The sequence below is a fragment of the Dendrobates tinctorius genome, unplaced genomic scaffold (genome assembly GCF_039654945.1).
Source record: "Dendrobates tinctorius isolate UK_male_01 unplaced genomic scaffold, ASM3965494v1 ptg000001l, whole genome shotgun sequence".
NCBI classification, from domain to species: Eukaryota; Metazoa; Chordata; class Amphibia; order Anura; family Dendrobatidae; genus Dendrobates; species Dendrobates tinctorius.
In genome coordinates this window covers 1,617,927-1,632,418 of record NW_027361669.1, presented here as the reverse complement: position 1 = coordinate 1,632,418, position 14,492 = coordinate 1,617,927, and the positions used below count along the sequence as shown (strand labels likewise).

The window sequence follows — 14,492 nt, the reverse complement described above, 5'->3', positions numbered from 1 at the left end:
CTCACTCATCACTACTAGGAACCTCATGCTCAGTTTTCTATTTTTTACGTAGCATCATTAGATCAATGTATGGTTTTTGGATGTGCACCATCTCTTTTTTTTCTAATTGAAATAGTACCTCTTCCCATTGATTGCTGCTCTACTGTTTCTGGAACGTCTGTTCTTTTTTCTTCCGTGCTCCTCAGTTCCAAAGTTATGATTCCCGAATGCAAATTTTCATTCAATCATCTGGGCATGTACCACAGAAGTTCCCTGTGGGGGAGGCTGCGTGATACCCTGTATAACAGAAGCTCTGGGATATACATCTACTTGTTTGAAGTGCTTGCATCTTTATTATCGGGAGTAATACACCGGAACGGAGGGGCAAGAACAAAAAAACTGTTCGGGAATCAGTTGAATTGGATGATGTACTCAGTTTAAATTTAAAAAATCCAGTGAAAGGTCCACTGTAAAGCTAATTTGCACATCAAAGGTTACAAACTATGCAATGACAGCATTACTTAGAACACGTATAATACACAGTAAGTGCACATCCCTTACTTCAGAGTTTAAGCTGTTTTTCACATTTAGTAGTATATGTTAAACCAAAGCCTTCTCTAACACTGGTATCTAGAATATAGTTAGGGTGAATGTGACTACTTTCTATGCAGTTCTATAAGACCATGGTGTGAATTAATTTCCCTTTTATTCTCTACTTTGGTCTTTTAATAGTATGAAATGTTTATAGCAATGACACACGTAGCATGTCACAGTAGTCACTGAGCGGTCTCTAGTCACTTGACACTGGTAATGGAAGGAACAGAATGGCTTTCTGGCCATAATGCGTCCGGGATCCACGCTTGCTTGTTCCATTTTTCTTAATGCCGACAAACCAGTTCAGCTCAGCGTATTTCTTCGACTTGTATGTATTGTAGCTGTTCTCCTCTACAGTCTCCAGAAACATGCATTCCTCATTCAGCGTCATCTTAAAAAAAATAATAATAACCTCAGTTTATTGCTTGTGGGAAAACTAAACTTTGGTGTTATATTTAGAGAATTTGGATGGGATTGCCGTGTTAGAGCTACATTCTGGCTAAGCAAATTATTGCTGTTGGTCAGGACTTGAAACCAAAGCTACCCTGGACTTCCTGCTGTGGCTCTGTCTGGGATTTATTTAAAATCTGCTCTTTTTGCATTTTTTACTCACTGTAGGCAGTGTTTTACCACTAATAGAACCACTTCTGACAGTTCTTGTGTTCTTTTCGCTGTCATATTTACATGCTCCAAGTGATGAATATAAAAAATAGGGGGAATTCTGCATAAATGGCAACATTTGACACAGTTCTTAAAATGACTTCAATGAAGTAAGCATTTAACTCTCTACACAATTCTAATATTGATAATTAGAATGGCCCTCCACGATGCCACGAATGCCCTGACGTGCATTTTGCTACTATGCTTTATCAAGGGGAGTTCAAAAGTAGCAAACTAAAGCATAGTAGCGAAACGCACGTCAGGGCATTCGTGGCATTGTGGATGGGCATTCTAATTATCATTATGGGTAAGCTATAAAATTCTATTGTCCTATGGTTGCTTTTATGGCTGGTATTTTGTGACCACTATGGTCTACACTATATGCACTTTAGTATCAGCCTGACAACTTAGGTCTTTTCCACTGTGGTATATATTAGCACATAGCTACCATATAGTCTGTTACCATTCCACTTTACCACTTAGTGTATTTGAATACTATCCTGTCTTTGATCATGTCCTCATTTTTATTTCATGTATTTGATATGTGATGCTTTTTAATAAATTAATAATAAAAATTATATATTTTTTATTCACATACTTTTGTTAGTTTTGTGTTAGGGTTTTGGGTACCCATAGTTTCAAGTGTACAATTCTAGTAAGCCTGAGTGCTGATGGTGCATTTTTGCAGCGTTTTTTCTGGAAATGGACCAAAAATGCTAAGGAATCCTTATGCCAGCTAATTCAAAGAAAATCGTGAAATGTGCACATGATCAGTTATTTTCCTTTGAGTATTTGCAGGGCTTTTTTCTGCAGCATGTCAATTCTTTGTACGGATTTTTAGCGTTTTTTACCCATTGACTTCAATTGAGTCAGTCAAATCCGCAGAAAAACGCAGGTTGAAAAATATTTGCTGTGGATTTGCTTAGTTCTTTGCTTGCAGTTTTACACACTTCCTATGGCATTTCCCATGCTGTCATCTGTGTGACAGCACGAGAAACACGAGAAACCATGCAGTGGTCCTGATCGGCAGTAACGTTACCACCGGTAAGATCGTTACCATTGGTAATATAGCTGTGGGGTCATGCCGTCAGATGTCAGTGTGACCCCACATATGGGACTTTGACCCGCGGTAAAAAGTTTACAGCAGGTCAGGGTCGTCAGCTGATGAGAGACTACTACTCCCATCTGACTACGTCTGTAACAGTGATAGCAGGCACCGCTGATTGGAGAAGTAGTCATCAGCCGTCACCTGTGCTCAAACTTAAAAAAAGAAAAAGAAAAGAAAGAAAACATTTAAAATAATTAAATACATATTCAAATAGAAATAAAGAACACATTATACTCACCTAACACTAAATCCCTGATGCCCTTGTCTCCTATAAAAATGTAAAATAAAAACATATACTCACCTTAAATGCACAATCCCTGATGCCCTTGTCTCCTGTAAACATTCAAAAATAATAAACAACATATACTCTCGTCTGCCGTAGTCCAAGTAATCCAGAGTGTCCCACGGCCATCTCACTTGTAGAATTGTCACTTCTAGAGATGTGACTGCTCTACCTGGCAGCCAGTGACATACTAACAGAAGCGTCATCGCTCCCACAGTTTATAGCACTGCGCTACTATTAGAGAGGTCATACGAGTTCATCAGCTGATGCTCTTCGATGATCTCACTTATGGCACCACTGCCGTGTGAGATCTTCGGGGCTTATCAGCTGAGGAACTCTGATGAACTTTCTCACCACAGCTCAGTGCTATACACTGCAGGAGCGATTACTTCCATCAGTGACGGCTCTCAAAGTCATCATTATTGTCGTGGGACATTATGGATTATTATCTTCTCGGTGGACAGGTCAAGAATATTGTTGTTTAATATTTTAATTCTGTTACATGATGCCATGGCTTCAGTGGATTGGGTAATGACGTGAGTATGGTTTAATTTAGATTCAATAAAGTAGTCAGTGTCATTATTTCAAATAAAGGACTTTATTCTGGGTGTGTGTTTTTTATAATATCACTATGGGGTTGGTAATGGGGACGTCTCATACACGCCTCTCCATTACTAAGCTCTGGGCCTGATGTCACCTTACAATACAAAGGTGACATCAACCCTCTGCATTATGTTACTAAAACTCGATTATCCTCGATAAAGTATATCAGGTAAGGGAACTCTCTCTGTTCTGTAGTATTGTATATTCAGAAATGTTGTTAAATCAGTTGGTCTTTGTTACTTGGTTATGTGTTCACATGTATAAGCTCCATCTTGTTGTGTGCTTTCACTGTTAATTGTAATAGTTACGTTATATTCTAAACTCAATACTTATACCAGTTATTTGAATTCTTGTAGTTTTACCACATATACTGTATTTCAATTCATATACATCAACCTGTAGACCAATAAACAAGTTAGACTACAGAGAACGGTCTGCTTATTTTGGAAGACAGAGAAGGTTTATGCTGTATGTCAGATTGCACACCGTGAGAACGTGTAAGAAGACAGAACAGAAAGTGTTTCTATGTTGAATTCTATACTCTCTATATACAAAAATGTTCTTGTGTTTTTTTGTGTCCTGCTATAGAAATGCATTTTTACTATAACAATTCCATCAGTGATGTTTTAATGATCACTTTTATAAATCTGTGTTTAAACTTTTAGTTTTAGTAAGTGTCTCTATGCAGGTGAACGGATGCAACAGGCAGATAGACACGAGGCAGGAACAGTCAATAAACTATATATTTCCTCTGATGTGGCAGAAACTTACAGTAGTTAGGAAACAGTTAAACTGTATGAAACAGAAAAAACACAATTAAAATATACAATACGGAACATATAATAGATCTGCAAGGAGTTTGTATGTTCTCCCTGTGTTTGCGTGGGTTTCCTCCGGGTACTCCGGTTTCCTCCCACATTCTAAAGACATATTGATAGGAAATTTAGATTGTGAGCCCCATCGGGGACAGTGATGATAATGTGTGCTAACTGTAAAGCGCTGCGGAATATGTTAGCGCTATATAAAAATAAAGATTATTATTATTATTATTATCTTAGAGTTCAATTTGAATGGAGAAATCTCTTTGGGATTATGCTTGTGTCCCTCTGACGGGTGATACACCCATTCCTGTGGGAGTTATTACATTGGCTCCTCATGAGGCAATGGTCCTAGTGGGGGTCACTAAGTTTTCCTGTTAGGCCGCAAGTCCTCCTGACAAAGTCCACAAAGCACGTTGTGCCTCCTTCGCTCCAACTGACACCCACCCTAACTGTGGTCCGAGCCTAGGCCTACCCATGTAACATACGTCAGTGTTGGGAGCCACAGCCCAGCACACTCGTGTCTTCCTTCCATCACTGCCGGTGTCCTCCTTTGGTTAAAGTCTCCTCCCGGATTTTCGGGGCCTGACCGATGGCGGGTGTCTCGCTGTTCTGGGAAAAAGAGGTCTGGACTTCGGCTCTTGACTTGCATTGTCTGCAGGGCCGGCCCGAACGCATAGGCGAACTAGGCGGCCGCCTAGGGCGCCGACCCAAAGGGGCGCCAGAGAAAAAATAGAAAAAATTAGAAAAAATCTTTTCAAAAGGCAAAAAGTTTTAGGGATGGAATGAAAAGTGTACATATTTAAGGGCAAATATGATGCAAGAGAGGTTGGTTGGGTTGGCAACAATTTCGATAGAATCTGAAGTTGCTAAACAAATTAATCTTGGTGACTTAGTGTCATCCTTTTAAAAAAAAAAGGCAAGGAAACAAAAATTTTAATTACTTATGGTCGTTTTTGTTTTGTGTTATTGATTACTTTGTATATATTTGTCCTATACAACTTCTCAGAAGATTAAAGAGTTAGGAGAGAGGTAATTAATCATTGTTGTTGTGGTTTATTTTGCTCCTAAATTTATATCCCAAGTTTTCATCTACTGCCAAGAATAGTAGGGGCGCAACAAAATAGTTTCACCTAGGGTGCCGTAATCTCTTGGGCCGGCCCTGATTGTCTGTGCTCTGGATCTTACTTGGTGCCATCTGAGTCCTATCTGCCAGTGGCTAGCAACCTGCTGGCACACTCTTCTTGCTGAGGCCTGTCTTTCTGGATACAGCATTTTCTCTTGTTCATGTCTGCACCTCCCTATCTTGGCTCCAAAACTCACTCCAGTTTGGTGCGCAGACCTTTTATATTTGGGAACTTCTTCATCAATGGCACCTGACTGGGTGCTGCATTTGAACTTGTCCCTCCTGCAACTCTTCCTGTCCTGGTTAGTTCTGCATGGTGCCGCCTGTAAGTTGGTGGCAGCCTTTTCGCAATAATGATACACCGCGCTGACATTTTTCAGGAGTATTGTTTCCTCCTCTTACATGTACACTTGATAAAGGCTTACATGGCCAAAACGCAGCATGCAGTGATTTTCTTGTATGTACACTGGTGTCAATAAAAAATTTTTAGAAAGATTACCTAGTGCTTTGGATTCCTGGATTGCTTGCAGGTCTCTACTTTTGTATGCACACACTGAGAAATCGGTCAACCGAGGGAAGTTGGGCAGGAAAAATCTGCCGGGAACTGGGCTTTTTGACCAGTCAACCATGAATCTCTGTCCCTGGCTTTTGAAGTATGTTTTTCTTTGAAACACTGCATCATGTAGCCAGTGGAAGATACATAATGCCTGTGGTTTGGGTAGCAAGTATCCATTGTCAGAAAAGTTACTTCAGCAAAGGACTAACATACATTTCTGCCACCAAAGTGGTTTAAATTTTTATGCATATGCCAGGTAGGTTTTGCGATGCCCTGTCTTGCTCCAGCTTTGGCAAAGCTGGCCTTGACTAGTGTAAATGTGGGAAAAGTTGCCGGATTTTTGCAAGATTTTATTTTTTTTTACTCCAGTTTCTATCTTTTTCTACCTCCAGACAGTTTTCGATGATTACTCACTATGCTATCTTATATGATCCTTTTTGTTTAAGACAAATTCATTCTAAGGAGAACACGCATGTGAGGGGTCGCACGCATTCAGCAAAGCATCGCATTAGCTAAGCATCAAACAAAACCAGTTATTCTATGGCAGTTAGTCAGGGCAGGAGTCAGGTAACCCACACTTTGCACTCCCTTTTATCCATGTGCTATACTTTTATCCTCCTGTGTTCCCTTGCCATCCACATTTACCGCCCATCCCCCTTCATCACGACTTATACACATCAGCCCCTCTATACTATTCTCTCGCATGTACAGCTCCCATGCATTCCTCACCTTCCTGAAAAACCTCAGCCCATCTTGCCCATACACATAGCACAAAAAAACTTCTTACAATTCCAATAACTACTTGCTCTTTATCTTCCTACTCCTACATCTCCCCCAACCCCGGTCCATCATCCCCCAACCTTAACCTCTACTCCACCTCATATCGAAACCATACTAATCTTATTAATATTAATTGCAATCCCTCATCTCCCTCTATCAATTTTGCCCCTTGGAATCCAAGGTCTGTATGTAACTAGCTTCCTTTCCTGCACAATTGCTTTCTGAACAACTCTCTGAATCTGTTGGCCCTCACTGAAACCTGGATCCAGGACTCTGACACTGTCTCCCCTGCTGGCGTACAATTCTCCCATTCCCCGAGACCCACAAACAGACTTGGTGGTGGAGTTGGCATACTCCTGTCCCCACAATGCACTTTCCAGGTCACTCCCCCTGTTCCATTACTCTCATTCCCTTCTTTTGATGTCCACACCATCAGGCTCTTCCATCCCCTCTCCTTCAGAGTAGCGGTAATATACTGGCCCCCAGGCTCACCCACCCACTTCCTTGACCACTTCTCAGACTGGCAGCCGCACTTCATGTCCTTAGAACTCCCAACCCTTATCCTGGGAGACTTCAACATTCCCATTAACAACCCCACTTCCACATCTGCATCCCAGCTTCTATCACTAACCACTTCTCTCGGCCTCTCACAGCTCTCAACCTCTGAGACACACAAAGACGGTAACACCCTTGACCTGGTCTTTGTATGGTTCTGTTCAATCTCCTACCTCAATAACTCAGCGCTTCCCCTCTCTGACCACAACATTCATTCCTTCACGCTCACAAATCCTCGCACACCCAAGCACACTCCTACCTACCACACATTCAGAAATTTTCAAGCCATTAACCCTCATACACTTGCAGACTCTCTACACTCATCACTGTCCCCAAACTCCTCTTTTTCCTGTCATGATCTGGCTGTACATCACTACAATAACACTCTCAGAAGTAGCCTTGACCAAGTAGCACCCCTCAACCTCAGAACCTCCAAATACAGAGTAAAACAGCCCTGGCACACATCGCAAACTCGACTTCTCCAGCGATGCTCTAGGAGTGCTGAACGATATGGAGGAAAACCCGCACACCCGAAGATTTCATCCACTTCAAATTTATGCTAAGAACCTATAACTCAGCCTTTCACCTCGCCAAACTTACCTACTTCACCACCCTGATCTCCTCACTAGCCAACAACCCCAAGAAACGTTTTCATTCCCTCCTCAGGCCAAATGCACAAGCCCCTATCACAGACATTTGTGCTGATGACCTGGCCTCCCTCTTTATAGAGAAAATAGATAATATCCATCAGGAAATCTGCTCCCAACCACTAAGTGCTGTGACTCCCATCCCTCCCTGCATTTCCCCTGGCTCACTCTCCACATTTGATCCCATCACAGAAGAAGAAGTCTCCAGACTCCTCTCTTCTTCTCGTCCGACTAGATGCTCTACTGACCCCATTCCCTCACATCTCTTCCAGTCTCTCTCTCCAGTCATCACAACTCACCTAACTACTATATTTAATCTCTCCCTCTCCTCGGGCATTTTCCCATCCTCCTTGAAACATGCCATCGTTACTCCATTATTAAAGAAACCCGCTCTCAACCCATCCTGCAAAAACAACTACAGACCAGTCTCCAATCTCCCCTTCATCTCTAAACTCTTGGAACGCCTAGTCTACTCCCTCCTTACCCGTTACCTCTTCATTCACTCCCTCCTAGACCCTTCACAGTCCGGCTTCCGCCCCCTACATTCAACTGAAACTGCACTCATCAAAGTTACCAATGACCTTCTGACAGCAAAATGTAATAGTGAATACTCTCTGCTCATTCTTCTTGACCTTTCTGCAGCTTTCGACACTGTTGACCACCGTCTCCTACTCTCCAGGCTCCAGTCACTAGGCATTAAATACACTACTCTCTCCTGGTTCTCTGCCTATCTTTCTGACCGCTCCTTCAGTGTTTTGTTCACTGGCTCCACGTCATCTCCTCTTCCTCTCACTGTTGGGGTACCTCAGGGCTCAGTCCTTGGCCCCCTTCTCTTCTCTCTCTACATGGCCCCAATTGGACAGATCATCAGCAGATTTGGCTTTCAGTACCATTTTTATGCTGATGACTCACAACTATACACGTCATCCCCTGACCTTACCCCCGCTGTACTACAGAATGCCAGTGACTATCTGTCCTCAGTCTCCAACATCATGTCCGCCCTCTATCTGAAACTCAACCTCCCCAAAACTGAACAACTTCTGCTCCCGCCATTTACTAACCTACTAACCTCCCTAAACCTAACATTTCCCTCTCCGTGGGTGACACCATAACAACACCCCGGCAGCAGGGGTGCTGTCTGGATATTATGTTTGACACCAAGATCTCATTCACATCCCATATACAATCTCTTGCCGCTTACACCTAAAGAACATCTCTGGAATTTGCCCTTTTCTCACCATGGAAACAACAAAAACCCTTACTGTTGCCTTGATACACTCCCGCCTGGACTACTGCAATGCTCTATTAATTGGTCTCCACGTTACTCGACTTTCCCCTCTCCAGTCCATACTTAATGCAGCAACCAGGGTCATCCATCTGGCTAATCGGTACTCGGATGTGTCCGCTCTTCGCCAATCATTATATTGGCTGCCCATTCATTATAGGATCCAATTCAAAGTACTTGCTCTCACCTACAAAGCTCTCCACAGTGTGGCACCCCCCCTACATCTCCTCCCTCATTTCTGTCTATCGGCCTAACCGACCGCTTCGCTCTGCAAACGACTTTCGACTAACCTTCGCACTAATCCGTACCTCCCATTCCTGACTCCAAGACATCTTCCACGCTGTGCCTATCCTCTGAAATGCTCTACCCCAAGAAATTAGGACTATCCACAATTTGCATAGTTTTAGGCGCTCCCTCAAAACACATTTGTTCAGAGCGCCCTATCAAGTTCACTAATCAAAGTTATTTTATGTGGAAGTGTGCGTGTGTAACCCATTCACTATCCCCATCTATCCGCCACTCCCTCAAGATGGCTGGACCATCATTATAAACACACCATTGTAAATACACCCCTGTACTTTGTATCTCCCCCACCTCATTGTAGATTGTAAGCTATCACAAGTAGGGTTGCCTAATTTTGCTTTAATTATTGTATTGTTAACGTTGTTACTTATGACTTGTGTTTTGAAATTGTTGAACTTTAAAGCGCTGTGGAATATGCTGGTGCTATATAAATAAAGATTATTATTATTACTATTAAGACAAGAATGGAATGCATATTTTAACAAAAGTAGCTCCTAGGGGGTGGGCAAAACACTTGTGCTTGTACTGGAGGAACTGTGTGTCTCAGACTGTTTACTTAGGTTTGAAGAACAAAATGTCTATGGGAAGACCTAAACTTTGGACAAAAGTACATCACATACTTTTTTCAAGTTTCTGAAAATGTGTAAGGATCATCAAAAAGATTGTCACTTTATAAAGCAACTCAACTAAGGGTGGTTTCACATTAGCGTTTCAGGGCGCAGCGACGGCCTGCGCACGGCCGCCGCTAAGCCCCGCCCCCTGTCACGCCTCCTCCGGTAGCTCCACCTATGGGCGCATGACGCTGCATGCGTCCTGCGTCCCCTATCTTTATCACTGGGGACGCAGGCCGTGCACAGTATGTGTTTGGCGGTGCATGCGTTCTTTTGACGGTGCGCCGACCAGTGCCAAACACAACCTGTTGCAATTTGGTTGCGCTCAGCGCACCGTCAAAAGGACACATGCGCCGCCAAACGCATACTGCGCACGGCCTGCGTCCCCAGTGATAAAGATAGGGGATGCAGGACGCATGCAGAGTCATGCGCCCGTAGGCGGAGCTACCGGAGGAGGCGTGGCAGGGGCAGGGCTTAGCGGCAGCCATGCGCAAGCCTTCGCTGCGCCCTGAAACGCTAATGTGAAACCACCCTAAGAGTGTAACTACCATAACATAGGGCTTAATTACACTCAGGCATGTTATGTACTTAATATACTGTAGATTAAGAATAGCAAAGTCCAATATAGCTTCCTATAGTCCTATAGTTACCCTTGCTTTGTGCTTTATCCCCTTTGTGGCATCACTTTTACCAATATTCCTGTATTGTGCCATCACTGATTTTCCCTGACTTATTCTGACCATTATACCTACATGTTAGATCATTATATATTTCCTTTTCAATGCTATGACATCACAGTACACATGTTTTTTTGTATGCGTTATTCTTTTGCCATGATGCAATGTGTAGTTTATCAGTGATATACCCGTTGGCTTAATTCTTGCTTTGTACAGTATCATCATTGAACAGAATATCCCAGAATTTTCACATCACTGTATACATGTTTAATTGCATTGTCAAATAACTGCACATTATTCCAATATTGTGACATCACCACGTGCATTATCCCTTCCCTGTAACATCACTATGATAATTTTCCCTACACTGTGACATGTTGCAAATGGTGCAATAATCACAAAATGATCATACTCACCGATCCATACAAAAGGCCAGTAGAATCCATAGCTAAGTAATTCTCAGAGCCTGTGTCCTTGATGCACACCACACCAATGTTTTCTGAACTAAGTTGTAACCTAACTAAAAAAGAGAGAATAAATGACTACGATCATAACAATGATAATATAGACAGATCTCTAGTAAAGTCCTGTGCATGGCTGCAGTTTGACTTTGATGGAAATAGACTTTTCTATAATTAAGCATTTGTTTATTCTGTAAAACCTCTTTTTAGAATGAAGCTGTCCTGGAGGTTAGCTGATCAAACCTAACTTGACTTCTCAAACCCTCTTAATGTGAATCTATCACCAAGTATTTCATATCCCATCTGGGAGCAGCATGACAGAAACCCTGATTCTAGCGATGTACAAGTTACTGGGCTGCTTGCTGTCGTTTTGATAAAATCACTGTATTATTTTCTGCTGATCTACCAGATGTCTGAATGCTGAGCTCTATATAACCCGGCCCACAGCACTAATTGGCAGCTTTCTATCCATATACACAGAAAACTGCCAATCAGTGGTAGGAGGCGGGGTTATACATTGCTAAGCAGGACGACTAGTCCTCTAGTGCTAATCTCCTGACAATAAATCAGTGATTTTATCACTGTCTTTACCTTGTGCTGCTTTCAGATTAGGCAAAAACTTAGAGACAGATTCCCTTTAACAGCTGCTCATAGATGCTGCCCTGAATGTGGAGCACACTTCTTTGACATTCATATACTCTAAAATTGAAGTAATCGGGAGTGGAGAGGTTTTCCATTCTAAAGGCCTCCCTCTAGGAGCTAGAATGGAGAAAATATAGCAGTTGCAGTGGAATATAGAGTATTGTGCCTAAGTTTTAGGCATGTGTAAAACTAGTGCTGAAAAGCAGAAATGCTTTACAAATATAGAAGTGTTAATCATTTATTTTTATCAACTAACAAAATGCAGAATCAATTAAAAAAATATAAACCTAAATCAAATCAATATTTGGTGTGACTGACCACCCTTTGCAACTTTGGCCTTCAAAACACCTTCATTTCTCACAGGTACACTTGCGCACAGTTTCTGAACTAGCTCGACAGGAAAGTTGCTCCAAACATCTTGGAGAACTAACCACAGATCTTGTGTTTATCTATACTTAGACAAATCACTCTGCCTCAGTATGAAATCCCTGACACACTTGATCCTGAGATCAGGGCTTTGTGGAGGGCATGTCATCACTTCCAGGACTCAAGGTAAACATTCTTGTTTTGCAGCATTTTTTCTACACCTGCCTAAAACTTTTGTATAGTACTGTATATCAAGACATCATTTTTCCATACATTACTGTGATTGCTAGGGGTTGGAAAAGATGGCTACAATTAAAGTGTTGCCAATAATTTAGCAACCTTTTCCATCAGTTCATTACAATAAGCATGGTGGCTCAGTGGTTAGGACTGCATCCTTGCAGCGCTGGGGTCCTGGATTCAAATCGCACTAAGAACATCAACTTCAAGGAGTTGGTATGTTCTCCCTGTGTTTGCGTGGGTTTCCTCTCACACTTCAAAAACATATACGAGGGGTGATCCAAAAGTAATGATAATCGGTTATTTCTATTGCACACAGAAATTAAAGTAAAATGTTTTCTTCTCTCTTAGGTACCCACTAGTCCAGGAAAAAAAAATCACTTAAATAGGCAACGATTCCCGGGAGCTACATTCATTTGAATATGAACTGCAAAGGAGTGAACATCAAAATGGAAAAAAACAAGCTCAGAGCTGTCATCAAATACCTCTGCTTGAAAAAAATGTCTACCAAAGACATACACAGCGACTTGGTGGAAACATTGAGGGACTCTTCTCCTCCATATTCCACAGTTGCACGCTGGGTGAAGGAATTTAAGCTGGGAAGAACATCGACTGAAGATGAACATCGCGAAGGACGCCCATCCACGTCCCTCAATGAAGAAAACGTGAAAAAAGTTGAAGAAGTTGTGTTGGCAGATCGAAGAGTGACTATCAGGCATGTAGCTGAGGTCACTGGGATCTCATATGGCAGTATTCAAAGAATCCTTGCAAAAGAATTGCATATGAGAAAGGTCTCCGCGCGTTGGGTGCCAAAAATGTTAACCGACGAGCAAAAGAAGAAACGAGTTGACATTTCAATAGCAAATCTCGAAAAGTTCCAAGCAGACAAGGAGAATTTTTTGTCACGTTTTTTGACCATCGATGAGACCTGGATCCACCATTTTGATCCCGAAACTAAACAACAATCGATGACATGGAAACGAGCCGACGAACCGACGCCGAAGAAATACAAAGTGTCAAGCTCAGCAGGGAAGGTTATGGAGTCCGTTTTTTGGGACGCTGAAGGAATTATTGTGGTGACTATTTGGAGAAGGGAGCCACTATTACGGGCTCCTACTACGCAGAACAAATAAGAAGATTGCGGGAGGCTACCAAGGAGAAAAGGCGCGGCAAACTGCAGGCTGGAGTGCTGTTTCACCAAGATAACGCACCGGCTCACAAAGCTGCAGTTGCCATGGCTACCATTCAAGAAGCGGACTTTGAACTGGTGGAACACCCCCCCTATTCGCCAGATCTAGCCCCCAGTGACTTCTTTCTCTTTCCTCGGCTCAAGGAACACCTCCGGGGCAAGAAATTTGACGACAATAGCGACGTGATAACCGCTGTTGGGGAGGTTTTTGAGGGTCAAGATCAAGAATTTTTTTCAAAGGGAATTCTAAGTTTAGAAAAGAGATGGACTAAATGTATAGACTTGTTAGGAGACTATGTAGAAAAATAAAAAAATTTCTGACTATATTCATTGTGTTTATTATTGATTATCAATACTTTTGGATCGCCCCTCGTATATAGGGTATTTAGATTGTGAGCCCCAATGGGGACAGTGCTGATAATTTTTATAAAGTTCTGTGGAATTAATGGCGCCATATAAGTGAGTAAAATAAATAATTTCTGTTGAAGTTAAAAGATAAAAAGTTCAAGATAACTTGTAGGATTGTAATAAAATAATTTAGCAGCTGATCACTTACTGTTCAGGTCAGCCTTGTCTCTCGTTCCATCTACTGCTCCGTCTGGGAGTATACGTAAAAAGTACCCTCCATTGCTGCAGTAAAGGAACTTTGGTTTCTTGTAATTTCCCATTGGAAGATCAAACTTCTCTGTAATTGGGTTGAAAGTGGTGATATCCCCCTCTGCCATGTTTGTGATCTTCTTAGGAATTGTAGCCGATTACCACTGCAAAGCATAAAATATAAACAATCTCAGCAAACATGTTAACACTACCCAAATAGGGTTAGGATAATTCTCCAGTAACTTGCAGTGGAGACTGCATTTGGAGTAAGTAGAGGGGCACTTACATGGCACCTTTTTTTTTTTTTTTAAAGATTTAACACCTTAAGGACCAAACCACTTTGTAGGTTAATGACAGGCCTTAATTTTGAAACCTGTCACACCTTATTTATATCCTTATTTATGTTATAAATCTG

At 42.0% G+C, this 14,492-nt stretch overlaps 1 protein-coding gene across 1 annotated transcript in view; it reads right to left on the bottom strand.

Moving 5' to 3' along the window:
* Positions 1–309: 309 nt before the first annotated feature.
* The window catches only part of FGF1 (fibroblast growth factor 1), a 598,188-nt gene continuing 584,005 nt past the window's right edge, over positions 310–14,492 (bottom strand). The window contains exons 6-8 of the mRNA XM_073576425.1: positions 14,037–14,241; positions 11,002–11,105; positions 310–964 (exon numbers count right to left, since the gene is read on the bottom strand). Of these exons, the coding sequence (XP_073432526.1) occupies positions 770–964; positions 11,002–11,105; positions 14,037–14,205 (468 nt within the window). The 5' untranslated portion in view covers positions 14,206–14,241 and the 3' untranslated portion in view covers positions 310–769. The remainder of the gene's footprint in view (positions 965–11,001; positions 11,106–14,036; positions 14,242–14,492) is intronic.